We start from the raw sequence: 21032 nt of genomic DNA, 5'->3' as shown, positions 1-21032 counted from the left end.
GTAGCACGCTTCTGCTGTTGGGCCACAGGACCGGCCTGCTCTCCCACCTTTGGCGCATCGAGAGAGCGCTTCGCTGGCCCGCGCCGTCCTGATCTATTGGTTGGCGGTGCTGAGGATGCCGTAGCAGTCGCCGACACATTTTGCTCTGCGGCACCCGGTACACTAGTTGGCTTGGGCGACCGCTTGGCAACTAAGGCCGGGCCTTCAGGGCTCGGAATCTCACGAGCTTTGGTCTGCGCGTCTTCCGGCTTGGAGCGGGACGACCCAGCGGCTCCACTTCGTGCTTCCACTTCCTCCGCCGACCTCGGGCGAATAGTGCCTCGAGTCTTGGCAACAGGCTGCGAAGTTCGTGTAGCTCTCGCCCTTGCTGGAGTCAAGGTGGCCTGCTGGCTGTCATCGACTTTGGAGCTGCGTGTGGCCTTAGACAACGGCCGCTCTTGGCGAACCTTACCACCGGGCGGAAGTGCGCCAGCGGATTTTCGCCCCGGAAAGTCGGTGGCCAGTTCTGCCTTGCGCGTAGTCTGCCGTGTAGTGCTCCTTCTGGATGGAGAGCCGACGCTGTCACGGGACGCGAGAGGCGAAGAACCGTAACCCGAAGGTTGCGCAGAGGCCGAGTCGGCAGCAGCATTCAAGTTTCTCTGTGTACTTGAACGCTTGGAATCGGTTGCTGAACGCTTTACGGGCCCAATGCGCCGGCTTCCGCTGTTGTGACTGGATGCTTCCTCCATGACGACTCCTGCCTCGTTGCTTTGCGCAGAAAGTGATTTCACCGATTTAACGTCGTCGTGTTTCCCGCGTACTTTTAAACCCTTGGCCTTTTTGCGAAACGGCATGTTCACAGACGCCAAGCAAAATTACGCAATGGAAAACCGATAAATATAGTCGCTGAACAGGGAGGATTCGTCACATTTGTCTCCCAAGGCGCGAAAGTACACTGAACTGTAGCCGAAGCCATGCCGAAGCAGAAAGCGGCAAAATTAGCCAAAGCTAGCCAAAGGGGCTTCAGTGCATGGAGGAGTTTCATAGTTTCTTGAGCTATCACCAACATTATCGTCAGCAAATCCTCACGTGCTTCTTCTTGCCCTGTGTTCGCGCTTCCTCTACGGTAATACATGTTATTGGAAAACTTCTTTCTCCAGGACAACTATTTTGGTTAATAATGTTAATTTATATGATTTTAGCTCCGAAGTTCGAAAAGCAACTTTCAGAAAATGATGTGAAATTTTACTCATTTATCAAATCGCTTCCAAGTGGATGCTTGCAAACGTTGCAGCCAGTCGAAAACTTCGTTTCGAGTTAGAAAACTGCACAAAGGCAGGCCTCAGGAAGCTATGTAAACATACGCAACATTTCATTGCAACGGTGGTCAAATACCGTTGACGGTGGTCAGTGCCATCACTGCGATTAGTGCCATGAGCGATGTTTATCTGGCGTGGGGTGGGCGTGTGTTGCCGAAGACTGTGAAAACGATTGCATGATAAGTGGTTGTCTTACCCAAACCGCGTGCTGTTTTAACAAGCGAGGGAAACTCACTTGAAGGTACATACATATGTGTTTTTTTTTTTTTTGTCATATGCCAATGCCCTTAAACGCTGAGCGCTGTGTGGAAGCCTTGTGGTGCAATGAGCATTACGAATGTGTAGTGTGTAGAGTAATAGTCGTATTTAACTAAGAATGTGAGCAGAGGAGAGTTTCATGAGATAGCCGTTTTATTAGTGACAATTTGCTTTGTTGCTTAAATATATTTACCAGTGGGGCAGATGCCACTGGTTTCGACTTTCCAGCAGTTCTGAAAAGTGAAACTTTACCAAGAAGGTCGGAAGCCTAGTTGTCGCTGCTTGGCGAGAGGGGCTCAAAAGAATTACGAAGGTAGCAAGGTGCTAACTGCATTTGAGGGCTGAAGAGGCACGGAGCCTGTTTACTTTCATTAGCCAATGTCTGCATTGCCGTTCACGCTTTAGGTTAAAATAATGTAAATACGGTTAGAAGTAAAACTGAAGGTGACTGTCAGAGGCCATCAAATGGGAGGTGGCAGATTGATTGATTGTAGGGTTTAACCGTGGTGACGGTTTAACGCGCCGACGCAACGCAGGCGATGAGGCGCGCCATAGTGGAGTAGGGAGCTGGCAGAGATGGTGGGTTGGTTGGGCAGAAACGTAAACGTCAGTAGAGGTGGTAATGCGACAGGTAGTGTGGTAATGCAGGTAGTGTGGTAATGCATTTTTGTGGTAATGCAACAGGTAGTGCGTCACTTTTTGAGGCCCAAGCTGGCTGCCTGAGAACAAGAACCTATGTGAGCAAGTACTCGAAACAGGATGGAACGTGTACACTGTGGCAGAGGTCTTGACACATCCATCACAATGAATTGCTCAAGTCACTGTTCATCCCAAAATGGAAGTAACATCCACTGTCCTAAAGCACTGGGTTTTACAGGTAGAAGCATTAACTGGCGTGCAGTGGTAATCACCAATGCCTGTTGCAAACAGATTTTAAGCACATAATCCGAGCGAAAATAAGGGCTTTAGTTTTAACAAGCTTATGTAGAAAACTTGCGCAAGCTAGGGGGCAGTTGCCATCACCCCGGTTCCAAGGGAAAATATTTAGACGTCCCCATCACTAAAAATGCACTGACGATTACTGTACTCCTTAATGCAAAATTTGTGCACAGCACAAACTGCAGTCTTCTTGGTCACGGCTGAGGAAGTGATCACGTGATCAGTGAACGCACGGTGGCACGCTACTTTGCGGTTATCTCACAGCACTTCGCCGCCGCTGAGCATGTTGTTGCAAGTCGCGTTCGAACCTTCCGTGCAACTGTTACGTGGTTTGGATGAGCCACAAACGGAGAAGGAGCGTCTGGCGAAAGTGTGAGGGGGAGAGCGCTCCCCGGTGGCAATGCACGGCAAAGTGTGAGGGGGAGGCAGTGAGACATACTGAGCTGTGGCGATGCGCTAGGGAGAAGACTCCATAGCAGTGCGTGCCACCCTCCCACTTGCACTTTCGCCAGACGCTCCTCCTTTTTTTTTTTCTGCCTGGGGCCTCTCGTAGCTCACTCGGTTATGCGGCATTGCCTTTGCCTTCACTGCTGCCATCGCCGCCGCCAAACTCCTGTACCGGGCACCAAAGTGCAGTGCCCTAAAAGGCCACCTTGGCCAAGCAGATGCCTTTATTTTATAACAAGTTGTATGCAACTGAAGCATTTGTTGCTTGTGTTTCCATTTAGTCGCAGTTTACGGAAATGGCTCAGCCCATCGAGTTCTGTGCGATAGCACGAGAGACAACTGTGCTCGTGAGCCACCAAGAGTCATCTGCTGACTTCGAGTTCCTTCTGGCAGACGTGCTGAAAGAAATCCCTCCAAACGCAGAATTCAAGACTACCCGGTCCCGTGGTGGGTACGTCCACAGCGTGCAATATAAGATCCTTGCTTGTGAGGAGCAACATCTATAGGCCATTCTGGTACCCATCAAAATTAGCAGTGCCAGCAGCGATACTCTTGCCTGGCGTACTGCATTCTGGCTGACATCATGCGCCTGATATGAACTAAGATGCTTGTCTAGTGTACTTGTTGGAAAACTTTTGCGTTGCTTACATACTACAAACCAGACGTGCAATGCATGCTACTGGGAAAGCGTCAGTAATAAAGTGCCTCCGAATTTTGCAGTGTATGCACACACCCTCAACCCAGTGATCCAGTGATTAGAAAATTTAATGGGACTGTAAAGACAGCGCACAACTGTTGCTTCGTTTGAAACATTACTACTGCAGAATAGCAAGCGGGCCAAGTTTGGCACCTTTCCATTTAATTAGGCTGGATAATTGGAAGAGAGCAGGATGAGTGGTGCCTGGCGCTGTCCTGCTCTTTGCCAATGATGTCACAGTTATGGTATATATACGGATTGGCTGATTGTATTTCAAAAAAAAAAAAGCAAATTAAAAAGAATTTGTGGCTAGCAGGTTCAGACTAATCACAACCAGTATTGCAAGTAATGCTCCTTTTTTCTTCTTGTGATGAGGCACTTGACTTGAAAAACGCCAACAAAACAAATACTAGCTGTGAAACAAACACTTGCACACAATCAATACAGACTTGTCAGCAGCCAGGCACATGTTGCCATCTCCAATTCTTGTAACACACTGCTTACACTGTGCTGTGCAGCAACTATGGCCACCCACTTTGTTAAAAATTCAGTAGATCTCGGAGTTGTCAAATTCTAGCCCAATAATATTCTCTGCAAGTCTTATTGTCTTGAGCAAGATTCAACCCATGGTTGTCCCATTACACAGCAAGGCGCCAGAAGGGGGCATTACTGTTTATCTGCTACAAATTAGCATAGCGCACTGCAAGTTGTAAAGGTTCAGTCTGTGGTAGCCCAATTCTGCAGGACATTTCTCGGCACGGAGCCAGCATATCGACTGGCAGCCCCCTTAAATATGCTGTCATAGTGAAGAAAGGAGCTAAATTGAAGTCTGCCCCGTCAAGTGAAGTTTCTCAGTGATGGCAGCATTATTTCTTCTCGAGCAAGGTCGTAGGGGAGTATGAGCTGCCAACCCGTTTGAATGAAGCAGAGATGTGTGGTTTCCTCGTAATAACTTTAATTCATTACTCTTTTTTCTTAATGTGCTACATACTCTCTTGCTTATAATGTCCCCTCGCACTTGGAACAGCAGCATTCGTGTTGTTTTTATTGTTTCTGTAAGACTTTATTGGGTAGTATAGTAAAGAAAAAAAAAAGCACCTATGCTTTCCTGGCACTACATTTGCCATTATCAGTAAACAAATTTAGTTGTCATGGGCCTACTACATACAGTGGTGCAACTGGGGCGCTGAAGATATGGTATGCTGGAGGAAAGAGACCTTTCCCCATGAAGGATGAATTGGTACACCTTTTTTCACTAATGTGTCTGGCCTTCCATCTATTGCCGACTCCAAAGCTAAATTTTTTTGCAAGAACAGTTGCGAAGGAAAAGTAAAATGTGCTACAACGTGGCAGTGCAATTGCAGTATCAGGCCTAAGCCTCCAACTGCCGAGCGCGCGGACACTTTCTCCTCCTTCTTGTGGCACATTATTGAGTGATGTTTATCGAAAGTTTGATGGCTTTTTCCTTGCTCAAGTTGAGGAAAAGAATTCAACAGTAATCCCTATTTCGAAGGAATTAGTAAAACCATTGGTCGTGCAGGCAAAAGCGCACACTCGCTTCCCCATTCTGCTCTTCACTAACATGAGGGGCAGGTGACACGCTAGTACTGCCCAAATTTTATGGGCGGCTCCACTCCTTGTTCTGCTGGATGACCCACCGTCGTCTGACCTCCACAGGGAGGAGGAAGAGGGAGGGATGTTGTTCTTGCGGCCACCCACAACGTCTCATGAGACACGAAGTTGCTCCTAGTTCTGCTCCTCGCATGAGTGGGGCAACTTGTTGCTGCCTCTTGCGAGAAGCAGGGTTTTGATCTTAATTTTGCGCTCCTCAGATTAGGGAAGGCTGGGTCAGGAGGGTGGTGGTCATGGTGTGAAGGTATGAATGGGCAATTTTAGATGCAACGCATCTCATGCTCGCCCCTCTGTCCTTCCTGCGTCTGTCCGGCGTTGTCCGCACAGCTGCGCCTCTGCTCCTCTCCTCTCTCCGATAGCGAACACTCTCTCCCAAACAGCTGTGGGTTGGCGCAGCGCGCTCTCACTCCGTTGCTAGGCGCCGGTGGGCGGCGCTGCGCATGTGCAGTGCTCTCTCTCTCCGCGCTCTCCTCTCCTTCAGGCGCTGTGAGTATAAAGCGGCATGCCGCGCTCCGGCGGTCTCAGTCGACGGTCGTCCGCCCACCTCCCCTTCGCGTGAGAATCCCTGCTATAAGCGTAATCAATACGATGGAAAACGCCAATGGAACCCCCCATGAGATGCGTTGCATCACACCAGGGTTCCCGCGAGGGGAGGTGGGCGTAATTTTTCGCTTGGAGCCAGGCATACATGGCATTTTATGATAAAGTTGATGCACGCATTGATATGCAAAATTGTTGGGGTGCACAAATATTGACTTGAGTTGAGTGGTGCAGCTACTTTCATTGGTTTAGAAGATTTCTCCGAAACTGGTCTAGTGCTGGTTCCTTTCAGCGTGCTTAAAAAGCCCTTGTTTTCTTGCAGGGTCCTCTAGGGTAGACACTGCAAAAGCAGGAGGGCTTGTTAATAGGAGCCACTAGCCAATTCCCGAAAAATTCTGCCTGCGGGGGAAACTAGTGTGTAATTGTCTGTAGCAGCAGTGGGGTCGGTGTGTGTGCTGCCCACAGCAACCAGACTGACCAGGGCAAACCAAACACTGGGTATAACAACCACTGGGCCTTTGCACCTTTAAAGAGTAGCGGGAAATGCTTTAACAACAACAACAATAATGATAATAATTTATTCACTGTACATATATACAAATACATAATCCAGCCTGCATAAGCGTAGGGGAGTCGCTTGTGCGCGTGGCTGTGCAGCCCAGCAAATCACAGTTTGTGATTGAACATAATAAATATAAATCTAGCATTGAATAACCAAATTATACATTTTTAATGTATTAAAAACAAGCTCGAAGGGAGGAACACGAATGTGGGAACATAAAAGACATCCTAGAAAACAGTGCGTTTTAGGAAGCTTCACGACAAAGAGGGAAAAAAAAATTAAACAATCTTAACATACAGGAATGCCAAGCTTGGGGTACAAACACGATAACAATTATAAACTGAACAACACACGGTGTGGAGGAATGGGGAAAGTTTGAGTCTGTGCTCAACCATAGTCGAAGCAAGCGTTTCACTGTGGTCAAGTTAGGGATGTTGGGGTCAAAGTGAAGCTTATTAAAATAAAATGGAATGTAGAAGCGGCGACTTCTTTTACCAAAATTGGTGTACACGCGAGGTAGAATGAATCATTCAATGTGGCGTAGCGGCTTTACTTTAATGTTTACTATCTTGAATAAATCTGCAAAATAATGTTTCGTTATTTTATCAAAAATACACTGCTGGTGCATAGACAACATGTCAAAACAATACATAATTGATGGAAGATCGTAATCATGATATCACGTACTGTACACAAGGTTAACAGCAATTTTCAATATTCGATTTATGATGTTTAATTTGTAAGGTGAAGCAAAACCATAAACAGTGAAACCATATGTGATAATAGACCCACCAAGACATTTATACACCATTTTCCTAACGGAATCGTCACAGCATGACCTCAAAGAGTGCTGTGACAGGAAACAAGTTGACTGCAGTTTGCGAGTTTGTAATTTAGCGACACGCCCCTTCTCCCCCATCTGTCAGCCCACACTCGCGAACAGATGGGACAGGGTAATTACTTAGTTGGCAAACCAAGCATACTGCCCTCTTCTATCCCCCGTCCAGTTCTCCTCTGGACTTGCCAGCGAGCTTGCCCTTGTTAATCCATCATCCACGATTCTCCTCAGGTGAAAATGGCACTGTAAAAAAGAAAATTCAGATTTGCTCTTCCGATCTTATTTTCGAAAGGTGTGGTCACATTTGATTGTTTGTACGGCCAGTAATCCTAAAATTATGTCCTTATTCTGATGCACCACAAAAACCACAAATTATGCCGTAAAAGCTCATCAATTATGTCCTTATTCTGATACACCACAAAGGCTACAAATTATGCCGTAAAAGCAAATCGATTCACACTTCATTAATTCAGAACTTTGCATTATTTGAATTTACTGCCTCTGATATTGCGGGCCTGGAATCAAGTTGCGCTCGCAAAGGCAGTGTGTCTCAAGATATAGGTGCATGGTGTACTGCGATTGTGAGGTTGTCTTAGCACATGTTGACTGAAATGCTACAAGCCATCGTATTCATTAATTGTTTCGAAAACCTTCCCACAGCAGTAAGTGGTGGAAGTCTTGTTGTGGAAATTGTCACTCATGTAAACATGCTAATGTGATCATCTGTGGGACTTGTTATATGCAGGTAATTCAATATTGCACCCTCATTTTAATTTTGCACAATAAGGAGAGGTGTCGCTGCAATTGAGCGCTGAATAAAGAGTCATGTAAATTGTCTTATATCCAGAGCAAAAAGCAATAGCAAATTGTTTCCCCAAGCATTTCAGAGGACTGCCTGTCTTGTCTATAACAAACAAGACATTTTTGTTCAGGTTTTGCTTGGTCGAGATTTGTTTAATTATAACATTATTGGTATTCTGCTGAATCCTGGTGAAGTCACAAGGTTATTTATTATCCCATCAACTGTGCAAAGATGTGGACCTCTGATCATCACACTGACTGACTGCGCAAGTATTTTGTACACCTCCGCTAAGGTGGCAGCCTATTCGGTCAGCCTAATTCATGGTCAGTTGGCTTGGTTTTTTGTGTGCTCTTTTATATATAACCAGCTTTATACAATCCCAGCTTTACTTGTTGGTCTATGAAGAGCTGTGGAATAGGCAGTCTTTTAGTCTTAAAAAATCATTGTTCGAAAAATTCTTCCGCTACCCTTAAACAGTTGAGGAAGTAGTCCTTTAACGTGAGCTGACATTCAAGATGGAGCAAAGCATTAATTAATCATGGTCAAGGAAGAATAACGTGGTCCCTATCTGCCCAAAAATTGAGCAGTAAATTCACTGCATTTCATTTATTTCATTTCATTTATTGCGTGCAGCAGTGTTTCTGTCCATTATTTTGAATGCTGCTTATTCCAACAGCAAGCCTAGAAATGTGAGAACATCGATCGAGGTTCAAAGGCCTGATGAAGTTTTTTACTGGAGGTTTGAAAAGAAAAGAAAACAAAAAAAAAAACAAAGAATCTTGCGGGTACAAAAACAGTGCAATCAATATCTGGCTTAATCCCACCTTCATAGTGTTCCTTGCAATGAAATGAAAGGGCTGTTTCAAATACATTTGCTGTGCATAGTCAAATGAAGGTGCTGTTCACTACAAGCAACCGTGTTACTTAATTAATGGCTGTGCAATTTATTCTGCTGCCCGTAGGTATGTGTTCCACCTTTTGGTGGAGCAAGGGCTTGTCTACATTTGCGCCACACTGCCTGAGGCCAGCATGCACCAGTCATTCACCTGCCTCTTTCTGGTAAGATGCATTATTACTGGCATGTACTGCAAAATTGTGTAAAGGTCTCGTAACTGGTATGTCTGAATAAAGAATTAAGTGACATATTCGGTGTGCGACATGCTCTGTTTAAATTATAGCCAGTTCAGCGCGAGTGTTCAAAACATTCGAAAGCAAAGCCTCTAGTGGCCTCTAGTGAACTGCTGAAACTTAAGAGTAAAATAACCCGACCACTCACGGTCGTGGCGATGCATTTCTTGCAAGTATAAAAAATATCCCCTCTCAGCTGGTGTGTGCAACTATAGTTTGTGCTGTTTTTCATCACCTGGCAGGAAAGGAAAACGAGGAAGCTGTGTAAACTGAGCCATTGGAGAACTCCATATTGCATGCAGCCCGCCACCCGCGGACGCTGTTGCTTCTGCATGAAAGGTGTGGCTAGGTATACACACACGCACACGTCTTCCTTTGCAGTAAAAAGACACCGAGGCAAACACAGAATCCTGCGGGCTAGACAAACTGAACACTTCTTGGCACATGCGCTGCATGGATAAACAAGTGGAAGAAGAAGTGGAAGAAGTGCCATACGAAATGCAAAAATTGCATTTCGAAGTCTTTATTTTTAAGTAGCAAAATACAGAAAAACAATGTTCCAACTGAAACTTCGTGCCAAGGGAGGCATTGGTTTTAAGCACAAATTGCCTACTTTGCCGCTTATCACAAGTGGACGTAACAGGGAAGAAGAGTGATGCAATCCCCCCGCACTTTCGTTTCAACAGTGGCTTAAGGAAAAGAAAGAAAATCTAGAGCAAATTGCATTGTGCTGCACGCGCGAGACGTTTGCTCCTTGTAACACTTTACTTATCCCTAGCTTATACTTATGGTTGATCAAAGGCACACACGTCATTTTATTCAAATCTGACTACTCTTTATTCTCAAGAACAGGAAATTCATCAAGCATTTGTACACTGTCAGCCTATGCCGCGCCATCCCTCCTCACTGTGCTGAACCCGTGGCAGGTGACCTTTGCCCGACCAATGCTAGAACGCTGTGAAAGCCTAATGCACGTCACTGCCCACCAAACTGTCGGTGAAATTAGACCTTGCCAGTGGTTGTAGCCAGAAGTATTTCTCAGGAAGGGGGGGGGGGGGGGGGGGGGGGGGGGTTTACCTTGCCCATGAAAATATTTTAAAAAGAAGTCTGCGCCCAAACAATATCTTATTTTCGGTTTTATCTTATCATTTTTACATTTGAGTTTATATGTGAAGTGTGTAAAAAGCATGGACGGAAAAAAGGCCGAAAGGAGGGGCAGTGCGCTACATAAAATTTTGGGGGGTGTTGGCACCGAAACACTGGCCCTGGCTACACCGATGGGCCTTACCACCTGTTTGGTAAACTAGTTAACATGGTAGTGAGCACAAGGGCGTGGCGCCCTCAGCCACGTGTTGAGGCATGTCACTCCCTTCTGCTACCCAAATTTTTCTTGCCATGAAATCGCGTTTGAGGTGTAGACCATGTTTCATGAGGCGGACTGCTTTGATGGTGACTGTGCGCAAATGGCATGTGCCAGGACATTCGTTTTTCAATTAGGGGAGTGAGGCAATTCAGACACTGCCTCCTCTATGAAATACTTCACACATTAAAGAAATTCTGGGGCAGGTGCTTTTAGTGCTCGTGCAACGCCGTGTGATGGAGAGGTGGACGTAGGTGGGATTGGAAGGGATAGGTTGGAAGAAAGTAAAGGGGGTTAAAAGGTAGGCTTGGGGCAACCGCAGCTGCACAAACCTGAGCTGGCACCCACCTGCTGTGTCGTGGAGCAGAAACTGAACGGGTGCAGTGAAGCAAAGAGGCCTTGTTCAAGGTGCAGTGAAGCTCGCACCAGATCCCCTGCATGCAGGCAAGTGAGATGAAGCGGAGGCTCGACAGCCGAACGCGGCATGGCACTTACTGAAAGGGGGGATGGAGTGTTAAAGGAGCCATGAAGAGAAAATGCAAGTTGGTTTTATTCGAAAGATTTCGTGTTTTATAGTGCCCCCAGCGCTTGTCCGGATACAAACGATGCTTTATTCACTGAGAAATGAAACAATTTATGTTAAAATTTTGATTTTCCCGCTCAATCGTGCGTTTTCGTGGTCCCAAGTGACATCACTGGAACCGACCGCTCTGCAGCCTAGAGTACCTTCATTCACGCATCCGCCGTACAGGGTAGAGACACGTATACGCTGGCGCCGCCATTTTCGGTTGCTCGCTCGCCGCCGAAGCAAGTCATTGTGTCAAAACCGCGCTAAAATTATCGCCGCAACGGGGTTTACTGAAGAAGTTTGAATCATATTGTCTGTTTCGCGTTGCTAGGTCTCGTGGGAAACGAAAAGAATAACGCGTTGAGCCCGTTGGCCCAATTGCGGCGGCACGGGACCGTTCAAAGGTTGTCTCCACCCTGTACAGCGGTGTTGGTTTGTTCCCGCGTTTCTTTACGTTCCGTAACCTAGATGGCAACCCCAAGCCCCGTAGTGCTGTGCAACAAAACACCAAGCATGCTGTGCGCAGTACGAACAGCAGAACGCATCAGTACTTCTATGTTTACATGTGCTTTCGTAACTTCCACTGTTTGTCCCATCATTCTTATTGCTTTGTAAAGAATGTGCCCTAAATTTAAGCGCAAATCGCTCGTTCGTCTCGTTTGTAAGTTCTACCTAATTTGCGTCTGCTTCTGCCAGCCTCCGCCAATCGCAGAGCTTAGCTCATGTGACGACATAGGTTCTGTTGCGGGAAATGAGCTGGTGGGTCGCATGACCATTCCCGTTTTTCCTAATTATGTAGCTTATTTGAGCGAAGTTTACGTTAAAAGTGGTGTCAGTATGATTCTAACGAGGCAATCTTTTGAATGAACCAAACTTGTGTTTTCTCTTCATGGCTCCTTTAAGGGAAGGTGGTTGCTTGCCCAAAGCTCCTGCCAACACTCGGAGGGCATAGAAACACACCCGTTTGGTTCAGTGGCAGCAGCGGAACCCTGTTTTAAAGCCATCTCACCCCCTCCCCCACCTATGGACAGAAGGCAAGAAAGCAGCACAGTAGTAAACAATCTTAATACAGATTGACCGTATTTGTGGTGCCGGCACTGGTGGAACATGTGCACAACTTGCAGCATGCAGAACCAAGGTGGCAAAGCACAGCAGTCTTTTCATTGTTTGGTTTTCAACAGATTGAAATGGGTATTAAGTGGCCAGTTGACGTGCCTTACCCAGTAGTTGCAGTCTTTCAACACAAAATATTGCCACCTTTGAATTTTCACAATATTCAGTGATGATTTGATACAGTTTCCTCGAAGCAAACCTGCAGGTTCGTGGGTATACAAGGTGTAGGCCTTCTTTTGTGCCACAGAGTGTGTGCCTAGCAAATTTCAGTTGTGTGTCCGTTTAGAATTAACTGGCCTTATTTGTTGAGGCATTTAAAATGTTTTCAGCGGGCTAGTAGTGTCAGTTTTGTTTTTATGTTTCTCTACCTTGAGAGCGAGCATGTCCTGAGTATCTGCCCCTGTGCTTGTGCTATTTTTGAATGACGCAGATAAAGCAGCGTTTCTCGGAAGGCAGCCTGTCCTCACGAGCGTGGGCAGCACAACAGCACGAGCTTGACAGGGACTTTGGAAGCATCATGGCCCGAATTATGGTAATCTCCCAGTTCACATTTGATTGTGCGTATAGAAGTTGTGCCCCATTAGCCCAACAGGAGGATCTAAACTAACTCCTTGCCATTCATGTGCCAAGACCTAGGAAGTATTTGGACTGATAGTTAAGCCACTAATATTTGCACTTCTTCCTTGAAAATGATTTTGTGACCATGCGTTTACATGACCCTGTTGTCAGTCAGTGAAGTTTGCATTTTCATTGCAGAAATCTAGCTAAATTCCAATTGCTTTGCTGCGAGATGGTATCAGTGTTATTTTTTCTCTGCTGTGAGCTTTTCCATTGAGAAGCTGGGTTCTGATTTAGCTGTGCTATAAATTAACTAAGCAGTACCTAGAGTGCACTCTAAAACTACTGCTTGTTTCAGGAACCAAAATGCGGTTAAAGGTCAACTGCAGTGAAAGTTTGGACCGTTTGAAAATCATATCTCTAAATAGTTTTTTTTAAAAAGACAGGCTGTGGGGTACAAAATATGACAGCTGAAATACGCACATACACATGCACGTTGCAGGCGACCAGCAAAAATTGGCGATTTTTAAACAGATATTGAGAAAAGCGCAACCATTACGGCCAGGCAAAAATGACATCGGCCAGCAAGCGGCCAGCCGGCTAGGATGGAACTTTTTCTTCATGGCTGTTTCCACGACCCTCCGGCAGGTGCAGCAATGTGTGTTACGGGGCTGTTTTAAGGGGGACTCACCTGTTAACATTCCTGTGGGACTTGCGACTTCATGACCCACAGGCTTAACCCTTTGAGAGTTCTTGCCATATATGTACGGCAGCGATTTTCCGTCCCGCAAGGTCTTTACCGTACAGGGAACCTTCTGTTTGAAACTTAGTGCCATAGTGACGATGCATGCTCACTGGGAGGTGCTGTCACCTCCTAGGACTTGCAAGAAGCATTTGAAATTTGATTCTGCTACCTTCTTGGGAAGATAAACAGAACTCTCTAGCTTCAGCGCGTCACGTGGTCTTTGTCGTGGTTTCAGTTTCACCTTGTGGTCGCAACGGAGGCGCGGGAAACTTGATTTTTATCTTCATCGGCATTCCCTTGCAGGGGCGGCGGAAGTTGATTTCGATCTATATTAATGTTGCTCTTAGCTTTTGTATCACCGTAATTTATCACCGTAAAGTAATTTGACCATCTCGGAAAGTTAAAAAAAAAAATTCGACCCTCAAAGGGATAAAAACCATAGTGCGCCAATACGAAAAGCTTTACAAATACATATCAATGTTCACAATGGCCTAGTTTGCTTATTTTAGAGGCGTGTCACTTCTGTACAGAAATAAAAGAAACTTTTGCTTGCTATATGGCTAGCTCCATCTAGTGAAACGATAAACCAAAATGTGTTTCTTGTTTATTTTTTATCTCAGCAAAGAAGTGATATATTTTTAAAAGAAGCAATACTATAGACTGTTAAGAACATTTCTATGAATTTATTTGACATTTCAGTACACAAGCCCGTGGGTCGTGAATTACGAGTACGGATTCCTGGGCGAGTTGGTGTTGCATTGCAGAAAAATTCATAGCTCATGCGGGCGAGGACAGGAACAGAGAACAGAGACACCACGGAGCGCTACTTTCAACTACTTCTTATTGGAAAGACACATCAATATATATCCACACTTTTCGCCCTCTCACCGCCATTGCCCACGTGTTGCAGCCATGCAAAGAAATGCCGACTCCTTATCTGTTAAACTTAACGACGGCACGCTCACACACGCCGACACCGCTTGTATGAAGTTCCGCTCTCGTGCGTAAAGCAATATATCGGGCAGACTGGCCGATGGCTTAACGACCACTTGAGAGAGCACAGACGTTCCGGAACGTTGGCAACCACCGGGATGGTCATTTGTCTGTCCACTGCCACGACTGCGGCTGCGTGCCACTGTTTCGAGTCACGCATTGTCCGAGCGAAGCATAAAGAGCAGTCGGTATGAGAGATTATGGAGGCAGAATTGATTGTGAGAGCGGGGTTGACGTGAGTGAGCTTGCCGTCGTTAGGTTTAACAGATAAGGAGTCAGTATTTCTTCGCATGGCTGCAACACGTGGGCAGTGGTGGTGAGAGGGCGAAAAGTGTGTGGATATATATTGATGTGTCCTTTTAATAAAAACTAGTTGAAAGTAGCGCTCCGTGGTGTCTCTGTTCTCTGTTCTTGTCCTCGCCCGCATGCACTATGAATTTTTCTGTCATGAATTAGCAAGTCCCACGGGAATGTGAGCAGGCGAGTCCCCTGTAAATGCTCCCAATTGATTGATGATGCATTTTCCGGGGCTACCTGTAACGCCTCAGTTGGTTTTGTAGTGCTTACTGCAGGTTAAGAACAACTTTGGCTCAGGTGATTTTGGTGCAGTTATCCTTTAAGACCTGCTTCCAGTGAATCAGAAGTGGGACAAGTAGCTGTGGGACCAAGTGTGTTGTGAGTAGTCTTACAGCATTAGCAGGATCTGTGACTTGAGACTTGGCTTGCGTCTAGCATTGCCGTTTTGCCAGGTGCTTGGCCCCTGATGTTTTCCTGGACAAGATAACCGTGTATTTTCACCTGGGCTTACATTGCTCGTTACGTTGGTTTTAAGAAACAACTACTGCGTCGTATCCAGCAGCTATGTTTTTAGCTGTTGTCAAGAGTCATTAGTTACCATAATGTTGTGCAAAACAGCCACCCTGACACTGAAACTGGCATTTTTAGAAAAACAAAGGATTGGTGTGGAAAATAAGTGTTCATTATGTTGTACGCTACTTTTAGTCACTGCGGGGCCGTGAGCCACCGAAGGTAAAGAAAGCAGAAAAGAATTGCTAATCCTATCACCTATTAAAAAGAATTCCTATTGCAAGGTGGAATTGTAGTATTTTAGTGGAAACAGTCTGAGCCCATCACCTAAAACATTGTGTGGTAGATAGCTGGTAGATAGCTCTTAAACAATTGGTAAATAGCTCTTAAAACACGTCAAGCATGTTTTCTTGCTGCAGTGTAGACGGTTCAAGTCAGTAGCCTGCAGGTGTTTATTACGTTATGGGTGGCTGGTCTCGAATGATTAATCCACAAAAGTTACCAAGCAGTTGCTTTGTACCAGCAGTTACCATTGAAAGTCGCAGCTTGCTGCATACATCTTATTGCACTTTACCCTTTCGTGGTCACAGCCACACTCTTACTGCAAACCCATCCCACATTGTCAGCATTTGACGTGTACTGCCACAACTGTGCACTTTAGGCGAATTAAAATTCGTATCTCAGCATAAAACTGTGTACGTATTCTCTGGGCAGTGCTTGGCAGAACTAGTTTTCTTTTTCTTTACCAGGGAACAATTAGCATTGAGCTCTATTCTCTGAATTTACTGCGACTGGGTTAGAAAATTCTGTTTGGCCTCCCTGTGGAACTGGGTCTAGTATGGCACGGTCAGTGCACTGGTGATGCCGTCGGCCCAGGCCGGAGGCAGGCGAGTGAGCGTAATGGCGGCACATGCATTTTTTCAGTCGAACTGCAACAGCGGCCGGACGGGGGACCAGATCTCTCAGCTTCACCGGCAAGTAGAGGATGTGCGTGGCATCATGACCCAAAACATCGAGCGCGTCGTTGAACGGGGTGACCGGCTTGACAGCCTCCTCGAAAAGGCCCAAGACCTGGAGCAAGCGGTCAGTTGGCTTTATTTTCACATAAGGGCGTATGGGAACTGTTTGCACAATTTCCAGTGTTTTTATCTGTCAGGTGCACACCTTTGTTTAGCTGTTTACATTTTTATGCGAATTCGCAACCATGTGGTTATCTTTTGGGCTTTTGCATGAATCTCAAACCAGAGCAGCCTGCGTTGCCTTGCCGTATGGATCTGGTGTTGGTTTCACATCTTAAGCCCATAGTTTCACTTTCTATGTTTAAGAAAGCACCAACAGTTCGTCAAGAAATTGAGTCTGACGTGTGCAAATTCTTTTCCGTGTATCCGCTTCAAAATGCTATGTATGCTCTTCTAATTCCCTGTGCTGGACAACCGTACGATGTGCACTTGTAAGCTGAACTGCATGGGTGATCACATTGTGTTTGTATTGTATTGTGGATAGGACAACTGATGACTGCGACCTCTACATTGCAGGGTACAGTGTTCCGGGCCTCTGCTAAAAAGGTGAACCGTCACATGTGCCTTCGGAACGCACGCATGATTGTAGTCCTTGTTGTTATCCTCATTGGCGTCGTTACCCTGATAGTTCTGTTTGCCACAGGTGTGATTAAGACGTGAATGAATGTGCTGCTGTGTTTGAGGCTCCACACCCTGAAACACAATATTTTGGAGGTCGCCGTCTGCACAACCTTGAAATACAGAATAGTTTTGATATTTGGAGCTCTTGGCTGAATGCAGAGATTACTAGCTATGGAGTAATGTTTTTTTTTTTTTTTTTTCAGTCAGTGTGAGTCATCAGTAATCATCATGCAAGCACATTATGTACTCCAGTTCATCAGGTTAAAAGCCTAAGCAGTTTGAATGCAATATTTTGTTTGCTCAGGAAGGGGAAACATATCTGAAAGTGTCCTGAATCACTGCTGTGCAGTGTTTTTCTCACAAAGTGCACTTGTTATCACCTTGCTTTGACGCTTCTGTATGCTTTTACGCAGCGTTTTTCATGAAGTGCCCTTGTTGTCACCTTTTGTTGACATTTTTCTGTGCTTTTTTTTTACACAGGTGCATTGTAGCTGGCATTGTTAGAAACTGCTCAACAATTGTTTTTCTCGTTCTCACTGCATACCTATGTGTGTGCTGTGACAAGTTATGCTGCACTGCGAATGTCATTGCAGCAATGTAGGAAGCACCCATTTGGGTTCATCTTGGTGTGAATGTTCAGAACAGAGAAAAGGCCTTCACCTCAGTGCTGGTTTGGTGCAAAGTTTACGACTGTGAACACAGAGCCATGTGCTTGCTGCCCTTATATAGTCATGGGTCCAATTTATTCTTTCCAATGTTTATATATATCACACTATGTAACTTGTTATGGTTGAAAGCTTTTTTTTACTTAATTCATATTTTGTTATGACTTAATCAACCTTTTTTGTTATGTTATAGGCATGTGCCGGTGTTTTTTTGTTTGGTACTTTTGTAAAGATGTTGTCATGTGATTTTCTGGCAGGTTAATTCTAGTCCGTTTTGTTTAAGTGCTGGAGTTACGAACCTTTCTACTGTTAAGATTATGTCAGACAACAAAGTTTATTGCTGCATTAAAATGTGGTTGTCTGTGGTATAGTACTCTAGCTCTACAAGGAGTTCTTTTGTGTTTATAGTATTCATATTTTGCTGAAGATATGTATGTATGTATATATATAATATATACTGGTTAACAATAAATATTTGTAATATTTGAGTGATGTAGGTGTGTGCTGACTTTAATGTGTGGAGGATGCTAGTGTTCTAAAACTGCTTTTTCTTCACCTCACCTTCACGTTTTGGGCTTTCATGAACATGAAACTCTGAAAACTTCACTAACGGTGCACAGTTCGCGTCACAATAATGTCTAATAAATTAATCATGAGATGATATACTAAAGTGTATTTCAGCTGGTCAACTGAAGTGAACTGGTTGAAATGCTTTGTGGTTTCTAGGATCAGTGCAACGAAAAAATTACTGGCCGCTACTCCACTGTACTGGAAACATTATGCACTAGGTTTTCTTCGAGTAACGCCAGTGCTCGTTTTTTAAAATCTTGGTGCATGATAGCTGGCACACCCTGTATATGCACTAGTGGTAAGTACGGTAGGCTGTCGCATTCACTCGCATGCATGCATCTTTTGACTATGCTTGTACACGAGGCAAAACTTTTTTCAACGAAATTGAAACTGGAACAAAGCTGGGCTGAGGCATCCTATTTTATAATGTTTGCTAGCTGAGATTTGCGTCCTTGGAAAAATGTGCTCGGGAAGCAGTACAGCATACATTTGTTTTACGCATTTCCCTACCTCGGTGTTTAATGGTTGCACAAGCTCCACCGACCCTGTTTCACCATTCGCGATGTCACAAATTCTAATGCGGGCAAGCGTATTGGGTAGCAATGACACCTGCAACACATTCACGACTCACGACGCGCATTTGTATTCAAGTTGTCCTATATCGGTAGCTATCGAAGCAAAAAACTAAACGCAGTTCCACCCAGTGTGAAATATGCTGAAACAATGGAGCTGTGGTTCTCTCGTGTTGGCTCGAACATCGACGGGCGCTGCTCACCCGAGAACGGCAGCACCATCGCCGCGCAAATTCTACAGTTCGTGCAAAGGAATAAACAACTGGATGTCAGCGACGGAAGGCTCCCTCCCCTCGCAGGAGGGAGAGGAACCTGCCCATGCGGCCCGTGCAAGACCACTGCGCCCTCTATCGGTGAATCTGGGAACCTCCTCCTACTCCTGCATGTCACAAGACCTTCAGCAGTTATCAAAAGGCTCGACCTATAACAGCTCCTGTGTTAATAATGAGATCATAAATTTGGCTTTGTGTTGAGTGGCACTATTTGGAAACTTTGAAGATTTATGAAGTACTTGAAGTTCAGAAACGGAGAGGGACAGTTGTTTCAATTACTGTCTAAATTAATACATGCATTTGATTTGTCACCTCCAAAACATGCCATATCAGTCATGAACTGTGTGAATAACGCAATTAGTATTATCAGACGTAAGACTAAACTTGTTTAAACTTGTTGGCTTTCACAATCCATAAAAAGTTGACCCCAAGTGCACTCATCTAGTGTTGCAGTACGCTGTATGGGATGCCTTTTTTTTTTTAGGGGGAAAATGGCTGTTTGGCAGTCAAGCATGTTCAGTTTGAGAGGGCAGGGTAGGGTAGAACTACTTACAAAACCCAGAAGCAATAACAGATGGGCAAGTTCGTATGGTGCAGGGTTCGTACAAGATTCAGACAAAATACAGTTCAAGGATATTAAGGACTTTCAAGGTCCTATCGCGGCATTTTCAAGGGAGCAGGGCATCACTTGTGTTAACTTGTTCCAACTAACTTGCCACTGTTCTGCTCACGTGCACGCTGATTGTTAGTCTCTTTACGTTTAAAAAAAATGACCTTGAATAAACTCTTTTGTACGACTCCACTGTTCGGAATTGTACAAGGTTAGTGCCACAAATACAGGAGGCAATGGTGCCACCCACAGTAATATTGAAGGGGCTTCACATAAGCCATGCTTTTTGTATGCTATTTTGAACATTTTCGAGCTCCACAAATGCTCTTAAAGGGACACTGAAATGAATTTGTCAAGCTCCTGTTTTTGCTTGCACTGCGTAGACTGGCTCGAATAAACACACTTTTCATCGTTTATCCGGTCGATAAGGCGGTATTTATTTTATAAAGCCCGAAAGAAGGAAAACTACCACATGCGGTCTGCGGCGGCCGCACCAACTAAAGTAGTGATGTTCATACAAGGTGCTACGTGATTGGACGATGTCCAAGGTTAGAATTCAAACCAAACCAGTTTTGGTTCCGTGAAACAACATGCTTAGCGTCCGACGTTATCGTTGGCTGGCCATGCTCGATATCTGGGTAATCGGCATACCGCGCTTCTGCCATGCTGTCGGCTGCAAAATGCGTCAGATAAGCCTATCAGCAAGGCTTGAAATCGTAACGGTCACTAGCCGAGGCATACGCAGTGGATGAACGCCCTCCACGTCAACGAAGACGCTCAAATGTGATGCGCTTATCCCCCACCTTTGGAGCTTGCCTGGCTCATACCTGTATCGTAAGAGGCGTGTTCGCACCAGGCCAAACGTCGGCTGATTCGGGACGGTGCCCGCAAGCAGTCAGTGCTTATGGCAACATCACGCCAACGAGAACTCACCAGCGCGTCATTGTCAGTCTGCACGCTTTCTGCGAACTCGCTTGTGGAGCAATGAACGTTAGCGCAAAAATAGTGACTTCAGCATAGAAAACATTGCTCAAAAACAAATAAATCTACTTAAAAAAAAAAAAAACGCAATCGGGGACTCGAACTTGCGACCAAACCACTCGGCCATAAGCCAATGCTGGCAGGGTAAGAAATATAATGTATATATTATGTATTGCCTGTTTACATTTTTATTTAGTTTTAGCATTCCAAGTAGCTTATAGATGACTGTTTCTTGAATAGTGCTCGTGCTTTAAGCGTACCCCAAATTTCCACAAATATCGCATCTTTAGCGACTGCATCCCTTAGGCTTCTGAGAAAAGTGTTCACAGATGTGTGGTCGTGCTGCTGACTGATGTACTAGTTCACACAACGCTAAAAGTACTCCCCACAAATTTGGTTTTACGTTGTACGATAAAAATTCGGGTTGATTTTAATGG

At 45.2% G+C, this 21032-nt stretch overlaps 1 protein-coding gene across 3 annotated transcripts; it reads left to right on the top strand.

Annotated features, from left to right (window-relative positions):
* Positions 1-955: 955 nt before the first annotated feature.
* On the top strand, positions 956-18082 carry LOC144149497 (vesicle-associated membrane protein 7-like). 3 transcript variants are annotated; one of them, XM_077681098.1, is made up of 6 exons: positions 956-1105; positions 3230-3393; positions 8976-9072; positions 12613-12714; positions 16210-16368; positions 16821-18082. In XM_077681098.1, the coding sequence occupies exons 1-6, from the start codon at positions 1010-1012 to the stop codon at positions 16962-16964; spliced, it is 762 nt and encodes a 253-aa protein (XP_077537224.1). In that variant the 5' UTR covers positions 956-1009; the 3' UTR covers positions 16965-18082. The 3 variants fall into 3 exon arrangements, with proteins under 3 accessions (XP_077537224.1, XP_077537214.1, XP_077537234.1); XM_077681088.1 differs by having other exon boundaries at positions 975-1105; positions 3224-3393; XM_077681108.1 differs by lacking the exon at positions 956-1105 and adding an exon at positions 1282-1539.
* The last annotated feature ends 2950 nt before the right edge of the window (positions 18083-21032 follow it).

Source organism: Haemaphysalis longicornis, unplaced genomic scaffold (assembly GCF_048455015.1).
Source record: "Haemaphysalis longicornis isolate Haplotype H1 unplaced genomic scaffold, Haemaphysalis longicornis Haplotype H1 scaffold_1, whole genome shotgun sequence".
Classification (NCBI taxonomy): Eukaryota; Metazoa; Arthropoda; class Arachnida; order Ixodida; family Ixodidae; genus Haemaphysalis; species Haemaphysalis longicornis.
Note: the sequence above shows the minus strand (reverse complement) of the source record. Positions and strands in the feature narration are given on the sequence as shown.

Coding starts and splice junctions, on each gene's coding strand:
- LOC144149497 (XM_077681088.1), top strand. CDS start 1,010: ATGGAGGAGTTTCATAGTTTCTTGAGCTATCACCAACATTATCGTCAG. Junction 1,106..3,223: donor GTGTTCGCGCTTCCTCTACG/GTAATACATGTT, acceptor GTTTCCATTTAG/TCGCAGTTTACGGAAATGGC. Junction 9,073..12,612: donor CATTCACCTGCCTCTTTCTG/GTAAGATGCATT, acceptor TGAATGACGCAG/ATAAAGCAGCGTTTCTCGGA.